Source organism: Argopecten irradians, chromosome 13 (assembly GCF_041381155.1).
Source record: "Argopecten irradians isolate NY chromosome 13, Ai_NY, whole genome shotgun sequence".
In the NCBI taxonomy this organism is placed as follows: Eukaryota; Metazoa; Mollusca; class Bivalvia; order Pectinida; family Pectinidae; genus Argopecten; species Argopecten irradians.
The window spans coordinates 20278855-20300303 of record NC_091146.1 but is presented as its reverse complement, the minus strand read 5'-3'; the positions used below and the strand labels follow the sequence as shown (position 1 = coordinate 20300303).

The 21449-nt window shown below is 34.2% G+C and overlaps 1 protein-coding gene across 1 annotated transcript; it reads right to left on the bottom strand.

Moving 5' to 3' along the window:
• Positions 1–5220: 5220 nt before the first annotated feature.
• Positions 5221–21372, bottom strand: LOC138306043 (CUB and zona pellucida-like domain-containing protein 1). Its single transcript, XM_069246385.1, has 15 exons — positions 21133–21372; positions 19153–19212; positions 18146–18284; positions 17258–17442; positions 16531–16584; positions 15061–15199; positions 13728–13912; positions 13336–13389; positions 10972–10986; positions 10598–10645; positions 9689–9888; positions 8788–9020; positions 8054–8236; positions 7305–7558; positions 5221–6088 (listed from the first exon to the last, which is right to left on the bottom strand). The coding sequence occupies exons 1-15, from the start codon at positions 21218–21220 to the stop codon at positions 5901–5903; spliced, it is 2025 nt and encodes a 674-aa protein (XP_069102486.1). The 5' UTR covers positions 21221–21372; the 3' UTR covers positions 5221–5900.
• Positions 21373–21449: the final 77 nt, after the last annotated feature.

Here is a 21449-nt window from a genome sequence, read left to right as displayed (position 1 = left end):
ACAGCTGACAGTTTTACTGATAAAACTTATTAACAGTTGACACTTTTATCAGTAAAACTGTCAACTGTTAATAAGGCGTCCATCTTGAAATTAGCGGAAGTAGGTACTTTTTCAGTGGCTTCCGGTTTAAATTTTATTTTGAATGCCTTGGCTACTCACTTGCCAATTTTAATGTTTTTATTAAAACGTACAGTCTGTTATTTTTAGTTATTTCTCTAACTTTCGTCCACAAAAATGGCGGCCATCTTGAAAAACCGGAAGTAAGCATATTTTGCAATGGCTCCCGATTTCAATTTTATTTTGGTAGTCTTGGCTACTAACATGCCAAGTTTCATGTTTTTATTGAGATGTGCAGTCTTGGCTATTAACATGCCAAGTTTAATGCGTTTATTAAAACGTTCAGCGTATTTTTTCATTACTTCTCATAGTATCGCCTATTCAATCGGCGGCCATATTGGAATTACCGGAATAAGGTACATTTTTCAATGGCTCCCGCTTTTAATATTGTTTTGGTAGTCTTGTCTACTAGCATGCCAAGTCTCATGTTTTTATGGAGATGTGCAGCATGTTATTTCATCACTTTGTTAACTTTTACCTATGAGATTGGCGGACATCTTGTACAACAACCGGAGTAGATACATTTTGCGATGGCTCCCGATTTTAATCTTATTTTGGTAGTCTTAGTATTTTTTATTACTTCTCATAGTTTCTCCTATTCAATCGGCGGCCATCTTGGAATTACCGGAAGTAGGTACTTGTTTAAATTTTATAATATTATTTTAATAGTCTTGGCTACTAACATGCCAACTTTTAATTGAGATGTGCAGCATGCTATTTCATTACTTTAATAAGTTTTACCCTCGGAAATGGCGGCCATCTTGAGAAAAAAAAGCAGAAGTATGTACATTTTGCAATGGCTCCCAGTTTAAATATTTTTTGGTAGTCTAGGCTACACGCATGCCAAATTTCACGACGTTTCATGTTTGTATAAAAAATGCATGATTTTTCCCTATGCCGCTCTACTATATTTGGCTAGATGTAACAGTACTTGGCGAAATGAGAGAAATAATCTGTCTTTCATTGACTTCAGATCTAGAATCCGCGATCGGTTGACATGACTGGTATAAGCAAATAAATGTACATACATGTACATGTACATGTATGATAGAAGTATGACCATAATAACGTATAATTTAATAACAGGTAATATAATTTTATTATATTTTCATTACTCCAATTTATCTATTATTACATATTTGGCAAATACGTTGTCTTGGTATATTTCTATGAATTCCAGTTTCTACCGGTAAAATGTTATTTCTAATTCTTAATCTGCATATAGCATTCGAGCATCTATCTTTTTTATGAAATATTAAGATAATGTTCAAACTTAAATTCTCCTTTGGATACTCTATTGATAATAGGTTTTGGAGAATCATGGCATGTCTCAGACCAGCTTTGTTTTTTCTAAACATTTTAAATTGACAATTTAGTCAAAGAGTACATTAAAACTTGATTTGCCAACATATCGGAAACAAACCAGTTGTAATGAAAGTGCAATCAGTTAGTTTTACTATGATATGCCAGAAGAGCCCACAGTGGTGAAATGTGTGTGACGTGTTATTTTTCATCAACTCCTCGGTAGTTAGGCTATGTATTGCATTTACTTACGTGACATTGGCTCGGGCATGGGTACAGCGTACACTTTGTACCTGCTGAATGGTATTGCTATACGATTTGAAATTTCAACGGTTTCAGTTAAAATACTTCACAATGTCATGGATTTTTTTTTCAATATCTTATTTTTATATTTTTAATAAGAAATGTAAAGCAATACATTTATGCCATATTTTGCTTCTTGGTTATGTAACAGAATAGTCCTTTCTGGATTATTTTTGTTTATCGGAGAGTACTATACGAATTTAACGCTACTAGCATCCTCAATACACCAGGGATTACTTTCACTGTCATTGTATCCACCGTTGACAATATGTGTGGGAAACTGAGGGCTCTGTGTGCGACATCAAATTAACATGCAAATTTGTTCCTTTAATGTACATCAAAGGAATTGAATAACAGTACATTCTAAAGTTTTGAAGTTGCGCGTCGCTCTCTGTAAATGTTTACTGGAAGTCTCTACAGGCCTGTGATTGGTCAGTTTTTTTCTCCTGAACTGCCTTCAGTATTACATGATACAGTCAGCGGTGGTTATGACGATACCGTGATAGTGTGTGTTCTCCGTTTGCCCTCTTTTTAGAGAACAGTGTTGAATATAGAAAATTTAAAAATAGTTAAAAAGTTCATAGTATGCCTCTTATGGCAGCCATAAGTTTAATACAGTACTATGTCCTGAGTTTTCCTGATATAATCCAGTCTAATTTAAAAGTAGTTTATGTTGGGTGCTGAAACATCTCTCTAATTAGACTGTTCCACAGTTTTACTGTTCTTGCAAGTATTTGTCACTACATGATAATGTAATGGATTGCTAACTGCAAGATCATTTTTGTATTTCCTCAGTTAATATGCCAAGCTAGCTGCAGCCTTTTCCCATAGTTTTAAAATTGAACATGCTAATAAAATAAAAAAAAATTAAAACCAGTTTATTTATATTCATACTAGATTAGATGGGTATTTTCTTTTGTTTACTTTTCCAGGTATCCTCTACACTATGCAACGGATCCGGATGTGGTGAAGACTGTAAATCAACCAATCAGAAATCTCGTTACAAAGGAGGAAAGGAGCATTCACAAGAACTAAGGACATTCATTCATATGGCGATAGCGTTCTACATTAAAATGTTAAAGAAAATACCCGTTTAAATGTAGATATTTATCCAGAACGTAAGTAATCATGAAATAGCTAATGCACCGGTATCCGGTCTAATCATGATTTCAGAATGACGCTGACTCTATTTCTCCCAGGGTGACTTAAAAAGATTGGTGTTTTGTATCGGATTTAAAAGAGCGTTTATGAATATTAACATCATAAACATCTAGTTCTCTCATTGTTGGAGTGTCAGGAAAAATTTAGCAAGGTGTAGGAGTACCATTCATGCAAATGTTATCAAGCTGGTCAACTGCCTCGATTTCTTTCCTGTTACCTTAGAACACTTCGAACTGTAGCGCAACATGTTGATACTCTTTTGTTTCCCCCTTAACAATCACCACCGCAAAAACTTAATGTTCACAGAATTAATTTTGTTTTACCTAATTAATGTGAGTGTTAATCACTGTTAGTGCCTGTTTCAAGTTATATGTGTCATACCTGGGCGAACATTTTGACATGATTTTTTTGTCTTCTGTAATTCATTGAAAATCATTCGATGAGTTAAATTGTCAAACTCATACAAATGGATAGAAAACCACGTATAAATGTTACTTACACTACAGAACTTACGTAATGTAAAATTCTTGTTCTTTATGCCTTATGTATGTTTAGATGGAAACATACCTGCAGAAATAACTTTGCAGTTACAAATTTAACACTGTAAAAAGATGAAATAAAATTGTAGACCACAACTTGGCCTGTCCGTATGTACTCATTTCAATGCACTATCAATTTAATTCCTACCAAAAACTTGTTCAGCTCTTATTTGTACTTGTCAAATTAAAACATCTATGCACTGTAAAGATTGTTATTATCTAAAGTTTGGTAACTTTCGGTGGTAAACAACATAGTAAAAGCTCTTCATGATTCTAGAGTATGAAAATGACCGCACATATAACTATATATTATCTTAACAAACTACGAATATTACCAGATTCCGAAAACAGATGTTTTGTGGTTTCGTGGGTTTTTTTACAAAAAATCATAGGATTGATCTTGTTTACTTAAGTTTTATTCATGTTGATAATTTACAATTCGATATGTCCAAGGTAGCCGATGGTTAATATATTATTCAACATGTTGTACAACTAGCCCTCCACAAATGCACTTTGAGTTCGAATCCCTTACAGGGCTTTAGTTTGCACATCCAATTTCTAATAAACAATCGGTACTTATAGTCAGTCGTAAGACGCTAAAGCTAAGGAATTAAAGGCTGGAATTATTACATAAAAATATTATTCTATATTCCATATGAAAAATAAAACAAAAGATATTCACTAACTCGTTATAACGTTATTTTTAAGAAACTTAATAGCCGCCGTTGCGATTCATGTAAACAGGTTTGATGTGTTCACTATACAGAACCGATCTGGTATCCGTAAGGTTTGCAAACGGAACAACTAGTCAGTGGCATAATACAGTACGCAAGCGATTTTTTACTATATATTCTTACTAAGTTTACACTTTTAAAAACTTCTCTCCAGAAATCAATTGCAAACGTAAAAACTTAAAATTTGACAACATAAAAGCTAGTTTATTTTTTTTAAATGATGAACATGTTCTTCCGCTGCAATATGTCCGAGTTGTGAGAGTTTATATTCAAACAACGTTTGGTGACGTCACATTTTCCTCTTTGTCTATAGCAAAATGGCGTCATAAAAATACATGCCTACAATTAAGATTGATTTCTCGATAAATTTGGCGCAAAAATATTTTTGATAATTAGAATCCAAAGATAGTTCTTAGTCAGTACATAAAATCTTGTTACGGTTGAATGCAAAAAGACGTTAGGAATAACAATTGAAAATATGTAAAATATGTAAAATATGTAAAATATGTAAAATATGTAAAATATGTAAAATATACTAAAATTACTAACAATTTATAGCAAAATTTTCACTTGCATACTGTATTATGGCCACTGACTGTAGCTGCATGCATACAAGTTGGTGGTGCCAATCCATGGCACTATGCCCTATATGGAATTAAGTACTGATTGTGCACCGAAAACAAAATAAATTATTTTATATGCAATTTGTGTTAATTAGACACATATAAACACGATAATACATTGTGTTTATTAGAATACATCAGTTATTGTGCAAATGATGTGTATCGTTTATGCTCAGACGGAGATGGAGCATAGTTAACAATAAAATATGTTTCAATTCAAATCCACTACAGTAGATCTAGAAGTGACCCAGTTATTGACAAATTAAAGGTCACGTCCCTACACTACCGCGGGTTTGGGTTCGGCCTACAACATAGTTCCACTGAGCCTTTTTAGAGGTGTAATATTTTCGTATCGCATACCGTGATGAGGGTAGCTGGGTACACTCACGGACATGTCACAATGAATAACAGCTACTCCACAACTACTTTCATTAAAACAATTTTTATTTTTATGTAAATCAAAATTTCATCTCCCTCTATGGTACATACATATACACAATTTTAATTTTTGATTCAAATGATGTATAGCATGGAAGTAAATATATGGCCTTAATTCCAGTTTATACACAAATCACAGATGTTTGATTAACTTCATCCCGTTATTCCCATATATATATATACACTGTATATACAATGTGGTATTGCAGTTATGTTTGTTAGACCTTGCCTCCTACATAAATCACAGGTAAATATGGTTGAACAAATCACAGTATGCACTTAGTTGTACGCTTGTGCAATTTTTGAAGGTTATATACCCTTTTAAAACTAGTGATATCTTGTATGCCTATATATTACGTTTTAGATATATTTGAACATAACTAAGTTGAGAAAAGTGTGGAATGCATGCATCAGGACTAACATTAGTTACTACTGTTGAGTCATATATCGTTGTGCTGCATGTAAAATTCACTAGTTTAAACAAAGTCTAAAACCTTACAAATCACAGGTATGCTTTATGAGGTACATGTAGCATACAATATTTATTTTCATGCTAATCATAGGTTTAAAATAAAACAATTACAACAATAGTCCTAGGTATGATGTGTAAGATATCAAACAATCGTTATCCTAACACAAATGTCAGGTGACATTTGCAATCTTAAATAGATATTATATCACAGTTATATAGTGTCAATCGGCCTTGACCTTGGCTTCTTGTATCTTCGAATCACTACAAAGATAGCAATTGCAGATATGCCTACAGCACTGACGATCACAGCTATAAATAGATGGTCGTCCACAATGATGTACTGCGCATGACCGGCTGTTTTGGTTTCATCGATCTCTCCGGTTTCCCGTCTTGAGCGACCTGTGAAAATATGATCAGCTCTTAATGAACATCAACATCACGTAATCTCCAATTCTAAACGGATAGACAATGACGCACAATTTACTGTAAAACAACCTTATTTCGAGTCCGATTTACCTTTGCAAATTTCCCGACCCAAGAAAGTTCATGAAAGTTTACCACGGCGAATTACCTTCTACAGTATATTTGCTAATTATAATTTCCATTTTATTTTTCATTCCGCGAATCATAATAATCGTGAACCTGTTAAGAAATGAAAATTGCGAAGTTTGAAAACCGCGGAAAAAAGTTGGTTGCACCAATTGAGCTACCTAGTCACGGACATTTTACCCTGTTATAGTTATATTCACGCAGAATACATATGTACATGTACAACAAATTCTTGGCTGTTCCATTTTGTTAGTAAAGCTCAATGTCGTTATTATTGATAATGTCATAAGACAAGGGAAAGTAATAATAATAAAAAAGCAAATTAAATGTATTTTTAGCACTAATAGTGTGCCATAGCACCAGTTTTGTGGTTCAATTAACGTATTAGTGAAAACGGTTTTAATAGACTATGAAATAGTTAAATGACATACTCTGTTTCTTCCTAAATGTGATAGAATATGTGATTATGTTAGATCCATTTAATGTACATCATAAAAAAATCACGGGAAATTCAGGACTGCTGATTGGGTAGATTTTATGTTTTGATTCAATCAATGTACAACATTTTCATAATACGTGCACTTTTATTGAACATGTAATGTGCTTTAACTCTTTTGACACGCTTGTGTAATCCGTTTGAAGATGTGTTCAAGTTCAAGTTTTTATTTACTTTGAGTCTGCTGTTTCATCAGTTGGATATACATTCATACATTAATACATGACATTATAATGGTGTATCATATAATACATACAAGTAGACATTACTACAATCGGAAGAGTATAACTAATTGATTAATGAAAATCTTTTTGCATTAGCAGCTTTGAGGTATTTTGCTAAGTTCTGTAATTCTTTTACATTTGTTACATTAAAAACTTGTTTTTTTGAAGAAAAAAAATCATGATTTTTTTACGGATATCAGAGTAACACTAGATTTTAAAACGGAATGAAATGTATCTTTAACATTATTAAAATGACACAAACTACATATTCTTAAATTGTGAAAGATAACTTCAATTATTATATTAATAATAATAGTTACTGTAGATATTTCTTTTATAACTTTACCTGTAGAGAGATGTAAAGCTTCAGAAGTCTCCGCCCGTCGAATGAAATTCTGAGACGGTGATTGGACAGATCTCCTCTTGACGCTGTGACATGATTGGTCACATGCTGACGAATAGTCGGCCACGTTACAAAATGTAGCTGTGCAGAATAAGTAAAGGTTGTCCTGATTGGTGTCATATTCAAAGTCTCGGAACACAAACCTGGTCTCGTGAGAGGATAGGTACAGCACGTGTGTATTCACGTCACTGGTGCATCTGTTCAAAATGTCAATCAAAAATTAAAATCAACACCGCTGCATGTACAAATAAATATCAAAACCATAGATTGTTTTCACGATTTCAAATTGTAACGACAGTTGTATGCATGCATAGTTTTTGTTTAGACGGCTTTTTGTTACCTAAGTATTCAACCATGATTGAGCTATGACTAATACTGCAAGCAGAACTGTTTTTTTCCCTAATTTACATCGATGGTGGATTAAGTTCTTCAAAGTTCAGAAATAACTTTCTATTACAGAATTTTGACGCACGAGTGGTCAATCTGCACTCCTTACCTTTTTATATCCGTATCGGTTTGAATCTGACCACTTCGGTAAAATGTAAATGGAGTAACTACTGCATAACATACATGTAGATTGTTATTCAAGATATCAAATTTATTACACTTTTAATACGTTTTGGTTTTCGTTCCAAAGTGTACATTCAAAGTGAATAATAAACAGCTACATGTATTGAGAAATGATGTTTTACCCATCTTTAATCAGATGAAATTTGAATTGGTTTCCGGCATCCGGAGATGGCAGTGTATAACAGGAGTCTACCTTCATCTTCACGTCAAAGTCCGAGAGGGGCGTGTTCACACTTACAAAAATATCCTGCCCAATGCTAACCGTCAGAGGATTTCCCAACATCTGTTGTTGAAATCCGCGGTCCCTTGATATTTATAGATATAAAAATAATTATAGAAGATGATTTAAAGATGCTCCACCGCCGACAGAGCATAAATGATATTCATTATTTGAACAATAATTGGTGTTCAATCGTGTGTATGTATGTCTAATTAAAACAAAAATAATATATATATTTTCATTTTGCCTTTGGTGCATGCGCATACAGTACTTCATTCCATATAGGATATAGTGCGTCGGAATTTTTTCGGGATGTAATTAATTATTTTTCATATTTTTAACTTGACGTAGAATTAGAAGCTCAAACTTTTCATTGGTGGTAATGGTGTAAAGTGGGTAATTTTTGTAACTGAAGAAAAATACTAAATACTGTCGGCGGTGGAGCATCTTTAAAATTATATTAAGCAAATCAAACCTTTGAGAAGGCAAAGACACGATTAACATCGTGATATCTTAATATCACTAATTACATATGTAAAACAATGATGATGCTCCTGACAATCATTATTTATTTAATTACCAGTAATATCAATAAAATGTTTGCATGAATAAAACTATTCATTTCATGTTCCTTACCTGTAAAATGTCATATGCACGTGATAATGACCGGAACTGGAAATGGAGGGGTTGTTACTGCGCACGCGCACTTGATTATGTGACTCAATGAAGTGTTGAGAAACAGTCTCTCGGGTCGCCATATCACATTCCACGTCGATCTTAAAGCGGTACTCTCTGATGATAAATTTATAATTAGGATCCCTGTAGGCGTATACAAGCGTATTGGTGTACTCTACCCGTCCAAACGTCATCTAAAAGACAATGTTCAACATTGTTAATGAATATTAACTTAGACGGTACGGTTAATGAGGACATTGATGACTGGAATATGAGCTAGAAATAGATATAAATTAAAGTCAACGCATAGTTGGATAAAAATGCAGTTACCATCTATTTGTGTTTTTACGATGAGTTATAGAATACGAGATACCAAGAGATGAAATGATTAACGTTAAAGAAATGTTTTATAAAGTAGCAAATAAAACATCAGAAAAATGTAAGATTAGGATCACATGATATATCATACTAACAATACAAACATTCATTTCATGTAACTACACACAGATAACAATAAACACTATTTAAATGCAGCTGTTAGTGGTAGGATTCTAAGGTCTCTAATAGCCACCTGGACCTCACTTGACCGAATTCCTTTTAAAAATAACACTATTCAAGTGTAAGCCAAATTATTTTAGCGGCGAGTGAATTCCATGTTTTCATACTCAACGGGAATAATTTCACAGTAGTTTGATTTCCTATATTACATGTAAAGCTTCCTATTGTATTTGTTGTTAAATATTCTCGGTGATTTATTTCAACGAATTCTACTTGACGCAAAATACGCAAAAACGAGTTTGAGTTTTTTTCTTTCAAGTAAAGATTTTCCCATCGGTATGGAACCTATTGTACATGTACTCACAAAGTGATGCGTGTCACAGTTACTGTACTGTTGGTCTATTCGTAGGTAATTCCCGACTCGGTAACCTTGGCAACCAGGACGACCAAAGTAGATATCGGATGGATCGAAGTCAGTATGACGCTTGTAAAGATCGGGCAGATAAATCATGATATTCCAAGCGTCTGGATTACAGTCGACTGTGATTGATCTCACATACAAATCTGAAATAGATAATTGCCATTTAAGTGAAACCTTTACATACTAAACAAGTTATCCCAGCCAGTTTTTGTTCAAATCTTCAGTTTCGATAAAAAGCACCGTGTAAAATTTCAAATGGTCATACATCTTATATTGCTGGTGCGTGTTAACATTTACTTGTTGAAAACGGCCAAATTTAGTACAAACCGGTTCTCATATGATGTTTGCCCAAATATGGAGTATGACACATGAAACGGATTTCTCAATACATTACACGAGGGTTCCCAATTCTTTATTGAAATTATAATTATTTATTGCACATAAAAGGATGATTGTACGAAACTATTGAAAGTTTATATGTGAAGTTTCGATGACTTGTACGATATGGACGATGTAGTCGTCGTTGTCATCAGACAAATGTTCATGTAACATATTTACTGCCTTAGCTATATGTAGTTTTTAATCAAAACAATCAAAGAACCAAACTGAAGAAGATATCGTTAAATGCAAAATCAAAGAAACACAATTTAACAAAGCATGACGATTCATTGACTCGTGCCCTATCCAGGCCTCGAACTCACGATTTACGGCACCCAATCGCCTAGCTTAACATACCTGCGCCTTCTACCACTGCGCCACATCCACATTTTTATCGTTAAATGAAGTAAGATATAAAGGACCGTTTTGAGGAAATTGTATGAAAATTAGGGATATTTCGGTAAACAGTTTTACCTAACGATGCTGAAGTTGCCACAGGATATGCCATTGTTGTCGCCGTGTCTGTCAGCAAATAAATAAAATGAAAAGAAATTGATATAGCAGCATAAATCTAAGCATTACCTTGAGAAACACGTAACATTTAGACAACAATCCTGTAAAAATACAGTTTATGAAGACGAATGCTCAATGTCTGTATCACAATAATTTTCTATCAAGGTTATTGAGACGATGTTACTTGTTGATAGACCTGCAATAATACAATCATGATTTACTGTAACTTCAAAATTGAAATACGTGGAGCATTGTTACATTCTAAGATAATGATCATGTAGCAGAATATTAAGCTTACCGAAAATTGAAAGAAAACTGTAAATGTGCATACTTACTTACTGTGGTCTCTTCTGGAACACAAATTAGAATAAATGTTTCAGTTTAACACGACATTTATAATGAAGTAAATTGTCTTGGATTTTCCGAATTTGTTGTACAATCAAATCAGTTTGTAGAGACAACCAAATGGATCAATAGGAATGGTCGTTATATAGTGAACTGGTCCTAATACACAGAGGAATGGTTTTGTAATAATTACAAATTAGGAACCCTGAGAAAGTAGTCTTATTTAGTCTTTATACAGAGGTTGTCACTATGGCTGGTTATACCTGCTGCACAGTGGTTGTTAATTTACGAGTTGGCATCTTATATAGAATAGTATAAGAAACAAGTTTACAAGGTATTTGAGAGTTTGGTTTGTAACGGTGTTATGAAATCCGGTGAACCGGACGCCAACAATGAGGAACACTCGCAGTCCGAACGGAAATGTCACAGAATGGGAATGTGAATGTGGCGCAGTGGTAGAAGGCGCAGGTATGTTTGGCTAGGCGATTGGGTGCCATAGATCGTGAGTTCGAGGCCCTGAGAGGGCACGAGTCAATAAATTGTCATGCTTTGTTAAATTGTGTTTCTTTGATATTTAGAATGGTATACTGTAATATTATTTTTATTGACTTTGATCACATAATTCGGCAGTCTGGAGAATTCGTATTCCGGATGGTTAAGGCGTGTAAAGAGGATGTCCGGATTATCGAGGGCTAATCGTACATTTAGTTGGTTTGATACAATATGAATTGTGTTCCAATATTCGATGCTTGGTTCGAAAATTGTCCTTGTTTTTTTATCGAGGGACTGCCGATTGTTTTAATTATTGTACACGTATAGCTTAAAACAGTAAATGCGCATTCATCATAAACATAATTTAAATTCATAATAATTCATTAAAACATAATTAGGATTAACATAAAAATAATAAGCTCGTTATTTTAAAGTTTGTCAATACTCTTGCGTTGTCAGCTTTTTTAAATTAAAGTTTATTGATCTTACTGACGGATTGATTTTGAAGTGGCATAAATATATATATGTATTTGGTTTAAAATTTGCAAATGGACCTTATGTGAAAGATATTAAAAATAAAGTTGACTTAGGATTTGTATTAACAAAGAAATATATTCAATGTCTAATGTTGGGGCTCCGGAATGTGAAAACATACAATATACTGCATGGCCTAACAACATTTGAATAATTAATTGCGTCCCGAGAAAAAAAAAATCCATGACAATATGCCCATTGAATATGAATGGGATACCGGTTGCACAGCCAACAAAAATAAAAAAAAAAATATTTATTTTTGTGTTTAAACACGATTAAACATCATTATTATCCAAATGATAAGATTATCGTTTATGCTCTTTAACATAGAGATGTTCTAATCACAAACAATGTTTAGTTTTATTATTTGTTTTAACCATTCATTACACATATGCCATCATTCATACAGCTGGTAGCTTGAAGAGGTTACTTAATTTTGTATAAGTAGAAACATGATAGTATAATTAATTGTAAATAAATGTTTCACAGATAATACGCAGTCTGTCATCTATGGTGAAATTGAACACACGAAATGAGTCTTCAACCCACATGGTATCTAATTAAAAAACGGTATTAGATACGTTATATGAATTATGAAAAAATAAAATAAAAATTATTAATAATAATAACAACGGACGCGTAAAGTAAATTTAATTATAATGTAGTTACTGATTTCAATATAGTAAAGTGGATTTATTATGTGTTCGTAACACCTTAGGCCAAAAAATATGTCTGTTTAGGGTTACCCGAGTGACATGATTTTTGTACCACCAACCCTATTTTTCCCTCCACTTTTCTACGAAAAGTAAATTAAAAGTAGGGAATTCGATCTCAGATTTCAGTTCTTGGCATTATTTTAGAGTGAAAGACACTAAAAAAGCATCCCGACCTACCGACCCTATTTGTTTTATTTTCCCAATATAACCCTACACATACATATATTTTTTGGCCTTACTTCATATAATCTTCGATTAAACCTCTGCTACTTTTTAGAGTGTCTTGTAGTAATAAGCCATGGTCAATGATATCTGGCATACTTACACGGTGTAGAAAGGATAAAAAAAACCCATAAAAATATACGTACAGGTGTTTCTCAAACATTTTCAGAGAGGGGCTTCGGCCATGGGTACAATTGTTTTGAACAATATGTCTTTATCTCGTAATACACCTACTAATATTTGAGATATCTTTGCCATCTTTAACACGTGACTGTCGACAGTTTACTTTGAAACTTCGAATTAATCGCGATTTGAATTTTTGATGTAACTATGACAATATTTACACGTGTCACATGACATATCTATATAATACCATGTGACCATTCCTACCGATAGTGATCCTTCCTGCAGTGGACGTTGGACCAATGTCAGAGGTTGTTTGTTCTAAAACGAGAAACATGATAATGTTTGTTTTACATTTTATTAAATAATATTGAAAGTTATTCAGTTTATTAATGCTCTCTTCAATCAATAAGTATTGCAAGAAGTTTTTATTTGGTTTGATTTCTGTCATAACCTTAAAATAAATATGTATAAACAAGTTATGAGAATAGTTCTTAGTTGATCGACATTTAAATTTTTTTATCTCGGAGGTACATGTATACTAATCACAACAAATATTTAGTTTTCAATTTTTCATTACCATATCTTCGCAAAACATATTTACATATATACTAACTTCGTTGCCCATTATTGTTCGAGAGCATACGACAAATACTAACCATAGGTGAAATCGCAATTACAATCAAGATAAACGTCCTCGGAATGGGAGCAATCGTTCACACCCCATGGGCTAGCAGAGCACTCAGTATGGGCGTAATAATACGAATATCTGCACTCTAGTTGATCCAGCCATATATTGTTAGGTGTTGTGTGTCCGTATCCGCCATTGAAAAACCTTGCACACCTTAATCGGAATGAATAATAAATAATTAGTGAATGGGTGTGTACAATATACTCTACTGTAAAATAGAATCAATTTCGTTATCCTTCTTAATTCATCATTTAAATTGACAATATAATGGTTAAAATGAAGATTTTTAATTTCATGTTACTATGAAATTTATATGATTTCTAATTGCTCATCTCATTATCTTCTCAAAACGTGGTCAATGCAACGATGAAAATATTAGATAAAGTCTACGATGACTGTTTTTTTTCTCGATTAATTCTGTTAGGAAACCATACTAACTAATAATTATCTTTTTATAATTTTGAGAGCTTTTCGAACGTTTATTTAAGCAATAAACTGTTACCAGATTGGACATACAGTTGATATGAAGTCCATCCGGAAGGAAGATAAATAGAATGGGGCCGTTAGGGCGCCATGAATATTTATCTTTCGGACAGATGGTATTCATATCAGCTGTATGTCCAATTTGGTAACAGTTCATTACTTATATTTCCATTATGATTATTCAAATTCAAAACTATAGACGTATATCCTTTGCTTGCGCTAGTGTCGACGTCACCAGGTTCAATAAACGGAACAGCCATAGCATCAGCTTCGGAATATAGTTCAACACAAAACGGTTTGAAACAAACGAATAAATGGAAATTATGCGATGATATTTTTTTAAGACATGTTATTTTGTCAACACGATAATACTATTAGATTTCAAAAACCGCACAACATTAAAACAACTTTTTAAATTATTTAACCGTTATGTATATGCGTAAGTATACACTATATATTGTCAGTGACGCGGTGGAAACGTTGAATAGTCATACGCTTGACCAGATTTGAGTTCATAGCCTGATATTGCCTATCTAGTTTAACATAGATCAAACGGGAAATTGAAAGTAGAATGGAAATATAATCTTAATATATAACAAACAAATATTTGTTGTATAATTTTGAGAGCTATTCGGACATTTACCTACAACAAATATTTTTTTGCATAATTTTGAGAGCTTCGAATTTTCATAACTTAATATTTAACAAAACGATATTTTGTGTATAATTTAGAGAACTTTTTGAACATTCATAAACTAATCTTTAACTAACAACTATTTTCATGTAATTGTGAGAACTTTTTTACGTTCATAACTTACGTTGGATAATACCCGTTTAAAATATAACAGATCGATTGACTCGTCTCAGAATTAAATCCATCATCACATACAGTTCCCCATCTCCCGTCATGGTAAACTTGTAGCTGTTGTCCGCTAAGCCTAAAGTTGGTCCCCTGTGCTATATATATATATATATATAAACACATGACAACATCATTCGAAAAAGTAATATGTATTTTGTTGTGCTATTTAGGGAAAATGACAGCGGGAAAACATTCGAAAATATTTCTACCTCAAATAAACACGGTAGTGGGTAGGTTTAATGCATGACGTCTGGTTATTTGCTGTTTTATTCAGTTCCATATGTTTATTGTTAGTTACATGTAATCATTTATTAGCGACCTAATATGGAAACATATTGGGTCTAAAAGAAACTTGTATCGGGCGAGCCGAAGTTATTAAATGATTCTTTAAAAAACATTGCAAATAATAACTGACAAAACAGAGAATACATGATTAGTATCTTACAATACACGGTTTATTTAGTGCCTGACTTCGGAATGCCGAGATTACCTGTGTCGAGCACCAAAATAAAACTTGTATTGTAAGATACTTACCGTGTATTTTGTTCATCCTGCAACCATTATGACATTCAAAACGAAACAAATCGCCAGTTATTTACGTGGTTTCACTCGAAGCTAGACGTTTCTGGAGCAAACGATTCATTCACCAAACTGAATGAACGTATATCCCTTTTCGCTACCGTGGGCTATATATAAGCACATATGGTAATAGTACCAGTAATTCTATTCAGTGAGTAATATCACTGAAACAATAGATTAAAAAAACAATAACTACCCATCCAAGAATTACTTTACAATACATACATTTGCTATGGGCGAAGAAGACGACACTGCCATACGATATTTTCGATATCGTAAAATGACGTCATTCCGGTGAATGTGATGTCACGTTTTAGCGAGACTGAGTGACGTTTTATTCACCGGAAGGTTAAAGTTCGGGGTCAAGATAGAAAAAAAGTTCCGTCAGATATGGAACAAATTCACGTGATTCTATTGACGGATAAAGCATTTTGCATTGACGGATAAAGCACAAATTTAGCCGCCAGTAGTTTTCCATCATTATGTGGGGCAGTTGCAGGATAAAAGTATATAACATTATTATGACATTATTATACAGGGCATTGATCTCTGCTGTTTAACTTTATCGGATGTCTTAAATACATTTGTACTTGTTCTTTTTCTAATTAATACCCGTATTTTTTTTGAGGTTCATCATTGTTTATGATAAAAACCTTAACTTTCACTTTCGTCTGCCGGAAGTGTTTCTTTTTGTTGATGACGTTAGTAGTTTTGAACCTTAACATTTGGAAATAATACCGTATAAATTTGCAAAAGAATACATAATGGAAATACATATTTACGACTCTATCAACTATGTTTCACCTGTAACGTGACTCATTTATTTCAGTCACGTGACCTTCCTTACCGATATTGATCCTTCCTCCAATCGACACCGAATCATGCGTAGCAGTTGTTATTTCTGAAACCAATAAACAATATGGCTTACATTTTACATACAATAAATAAAAACACCACATTAATATATTTAATACATGATGATAGTTATATCATAACGTATTTCATGTGAAGCAACTCTGCGTGATTATGTTCATCAAAAACAAAAAAAATTCTTTCTTGATTTGTTTAAATCGTAATAAGGTTTATTATAATGCTATCTAATTAAAATTAGACTTGTAATTCCGCTCCACGTACGATACACTCCAGTACAAGATATGAAAACTCCCTGTTCGGGGTCAACTCAGCATGACGCCTGGCCTAGAATGGGAACATCTCGGGACAAACTAGAAGTCGTTTATACTTCCTAGAGATTCAACCACATCGAATATTTCATAACCATTACGCTGACTGGCTAATCATAGGGGTCATGCTGATGTGACCCTGAACAGGGAGTTTTCATATCTTGTACTGGAGTGTATCGTACGTGGAGCGGAATTACAAGTCTAATTTTAATTAGATAGCATGACATCAATATTCATCTTGGAAGTATACAGAAGTATACAGATCACAACAATTATTTAGTTATAATATTTCTCCTTACGTTGATTTGGCACAAAAGGATTTGTTATCACTACAAATGACTACGGAAGACACAATACTTTTGTGTGAGAGTGAATATGTATAATAATACAAACCGTAGGTGGTATAACAATTACAATCCAGATGTACGTCCTCGGAATGGGAGCAATCGTTTACACCCCAGGGATTAGCGGAGCAGTCAGTATAGGGGTAATGATACGAATATCTGCACTTTAGTTGATCCAGCCATATTTTGTTCGGTGTTGTGGGTCCGTATCCTCCATTGAAAAATCTGGCACACCTTTATCAGAATGTATATTGAATGATTAGCGAATGGGTGTGTACAATATACTCTATTATAAGATAGAATCAATTTCGTCGTCAATTTTATGTTATTATATAACTTAAAAATTTTAGGCATACATTTGTTGGTGATTTGAATATTTTTTGTTTTTGTTTTTGAATAATTTAATAAGTAAATTCATCATTCATCCAATGGCTCATCTCAAATTATTTCAAAAGGTAAAATAAGTCATATCGTTTGTAAAATTGACGCTCATAATTATCTCAAACTAAACAACGCGTGTAAAATTGATGCTTACAATCATCTCAAAACGTAAATAAATCAATTAAGATTGCCCAATTGCACATTAAATGTATCAAATAAATTCTACGATGTTTTTTATCCACTTCCGCTAGGAAACATTGTAAACATTTAAGTTGTTTGATATATTCTCGACATTGTATATTTGTCAGTTAATCTTTAACTTATTTTTTGTGTATACGTTTGAGAGTTTTCGAACGTCTATAACTTCAAATTTAATAAACAAATATTCTTTTGTATTATTTTGAGAGCTTTTTGAACATTCATAACATCATATGTGATAAACAATAATTATGTGGATGTATAATTTTAATAACTTTCCGAACGTTCATAGCTTAATCTTCAGCACAGAAATGTTCTGTGTACAATTTTGAGGGCTTTTTAAATGTTCATAACTTACGTTGGATAATACCCGTTTAAAATATAACATATCGATCGACTCGTCTCAGAATTAAATCCATCATCACACACAGTTCCCCATCTGCCGTCATGGTAAACTTGTAGCTGCTGTCCGCTAAGCCTAAAGTTGGTCCCCGATGCTATATATAAAAACACATGACATCATCATTCGAAAAAAAACGTGCTTTGTATTTGCGTAATAATCTTCGAACTGTACTTTCATGGTTTGTTTGAAAGAACCATTAATCCCGAGATCTAGTGGATGTAAACGGTCAGTACCGCTGGCTGGTACATCCACAACATGGATGTTGTGTGGTTTTAGGAGGTTCAGACGAGGTTCACCTCGGTGGGCTTTATAGATGTCAAAAATACACAAAGCTCGCTGACCTGTTAACGACTCCGACATTCGCGAATTTAAATACACTTCGAGGTCTGTAATCGCAAATTTTGTATTCGCGAATAAGTTTTATTATATCAACGTTTTTTTTCTACGTACTGACTCAGCATGCTGTTTTGTTTCTGGTGTCGGTTGGTTTTTTATGATAGAAATGTAATGTATAAGTCCTGTCAAATTTATGTTGATGTCCGATGTATTTGTTAATATGTTATATGCAAAAAATGGAGAAAAAAACTAAAAAAACCACAACTAAAAAACATAAAGTTTTAAGAGGTGAGTTCGCGAAATTAAGCACTCGCAAAATAAAAGTGATTTATAGTTACTGAAATATGTCTATGATAAAAGTGAACAGCGCTACTACGAACAAGAATCAATGATTCCACAGAGAAATACTACGTGCAAACTTCATACAGAATACATAGTTAGTATTTTACAATACAAGGGTTTTTTTTTGGTGCGAAACTTAGGAAAGCCGAGATGACGAGATGATGATGAGTTTGATGTTGAAGCAATTTACACTATGGTTATATTTGTAAGATAATAAATCACAGTGTACAATGCACAATTTGCCACCTGACCTAATTCAAAAATAGCAGCTTGACCTTCATTACCTAAAGTCATTCTTCCGCCAATTGACATTGATGTGAAATCGTAACTGGGCGTTGTTAAGTCTGGAAATAAAAGTAATATAAAAATACAATAATAATTATATTAGTTATGAACTTTACAATCGATATAGTCAGAATCGTCATACGTGGATGCATGAAATGCTACGTCGGGATGCTCTTTTGTCATCTGACATATCGGGTTTATCTGCTTTTGTTCGAGGCATTGATCGTTATATACTGAGCGCCGATGAAAACACATCGCTGTTATAATATGCAAAATTTATTGATAACAATAATTTTACAGAAAAAGTCTTTATTTCATTACAAAGGTATACATTTCGAGAGTCGTTTCCTACCAGTGAGTTAGTCAACGATTGCCCGTGAATGGGGATGAGACAAACGTTTCAACGCTTCCCTCCTGAATTCATTTTCACACTTTCAATATCTGATGTGGCCACCATTTGCCTCCACACAAGCACGACACCTACGTGGCATGGACCGAACCAGACGCTGAATTCTAACTGTTTGAAAGTTCCTCCACTCCTTCTGAAGGGCAACTTCAAGTTCACGTCGATTTTGCGGTTGTTGCTGACGTCGTTTCACAGCTTGACCTAACTGGTCCCACAAGTGTTCAATCGGACAGAGGTCAGGGGAGAAGGCAGGCCAGGGCAGTGTTTGAATGTTCTATTGATTAAGGAAGTATGTGGTCAACCTTGCTGAGCATTGTCTTGCTGTAGAATGTCGATGTCGGGATGATACGAAAAACGGTACAACGGTAGTTTATAGGACTTTGTCGATGTAACGCCGTGCCATGAGATTACCGTCCACGATAACAAGGGACGTCCTGCGGTCGAAAGAGATCCCACCTCACACCATGACACTGCCATCACCCCAACGATCACATTCGTGGATGCACGAATCGACGTAACGATTTCCCCGTCGTCTACACACGCGAATTCTACCGTCACTATTACGGAGATGTAAGCGGGATTCATCCGTGATCAGTACGCGTCTCCATTGGCGCATGAGCCAACGTCGATGCCTCCGGGTCCACGGCAGGCGGTTTTGACGTCGACGTTGTGTCAACATATTCCCACGGAAGGGTCTATAGGCTTTCAAGCCGGCGCTACGCAAACGTCGGCGGACAGTAGAAACCGAAATTCGTCTTCCATTGATACCTATCGTTGTTCAGGCCGTTTGGGAGGCAGTTTGGAAGCAGTCACGGAGATGGGTGACCCGGATGTAACGGTCCTGTCGATCCGACGTTACTCGTGGCCTCCCAGAGCGCGGTCTATCATTCAGAGAACCGTTTGAACGTACCGCTGAAAGTCTCACAATAGTAGAAGGCGAACATCCCATTCTACGCACAATTTCACTCCGCGGAAGTCCGCCTGCCAACATACCCCTGACTTCGTGACGCTGTGTATCTATAAGGTCGTGGCATCGTTTTCCAAACTAAACGGTGTTTACAAAATCTGAATGTGGAAAACTGTCTTCCTATCCACAAGGACTGTACACGGGTAATGGATAGACCAAGCGCGCATTGATACCGAGTGCACGTGCAGATAGGTACTTTTTCAACAATCAGCCGCTTCACGGCCCGAGATCAAGTTCAGTCATGCGAATCATTATTGTATAAATAGGTAAGGTGCTCAAAATTTTAGATTATTAAGTAGTTTGATATGAACAAAAAAATTAATTGAAAAATATTCAATTAAAAAGTGTTGCGTTTTCATCGGCGCTCAGTATATAGTTTATTTTGAGAGCGGTCATCATTCTATTGTATGAATATAATTGTAATTGTATGTTCAAAACATCGAATATCTCGAGTCGAAGAAACAGTAAAATGCAGCATACGTTTTTTCGGCATCACGGTGTAACATAGATAAATACTAAAAAAGTATATAAATGTTCCATGTACGAGCTGCAAAACGAAAGTAAATGTTATATACATTTGTACATTAGTATCACAGATAACAATACCAGGCGGAGCGGCGTAAATGCTCAGGTATTCTGCATTAAATCCTCCGTATGTTTGAGAACCATCAGTGGTGAAATTGATCAAGAGCATATTCCCTATTGACGTGAGTCGATATGGCACATTCAGATATCCATCCAATCAGAAAAAGGCCACATAATCGAAATATATATGCATGGATATATATATCAACGACGTTTCAATTTGTTTTACTTGAGCATTTCTGTGCATAAAACACATCACGAAATATTGTTTACTTTTAATAATTTAATAAATTGAAATGTTTTATGCTGAGGAGATTGTGTGAAGTTCTGATCTTTAT

Coding starts and splice junctions, on each gene's coding strand:
- LOC138306043 (XM_069246385.1), bottom strand. CDS start 21,220: ATGCTCTTGATCAATTTCACCACTGATGGTTCTCAAACATACGGAGGA. Junction 17,443..18,145: donor TTAAACGGGTATTATCCAAC/GTAAGTTATGAA, acceptor ATTCTGATAAAG/GTGTGCCAGATTTTTCAATG. Junction 13,913..15,060: donor TTAAACGGGTATTATCCAAC/GTAAGTTATGAA, acceptor ATTCCGATTAAG/GTGTGCAAGGTTTTTCAATG.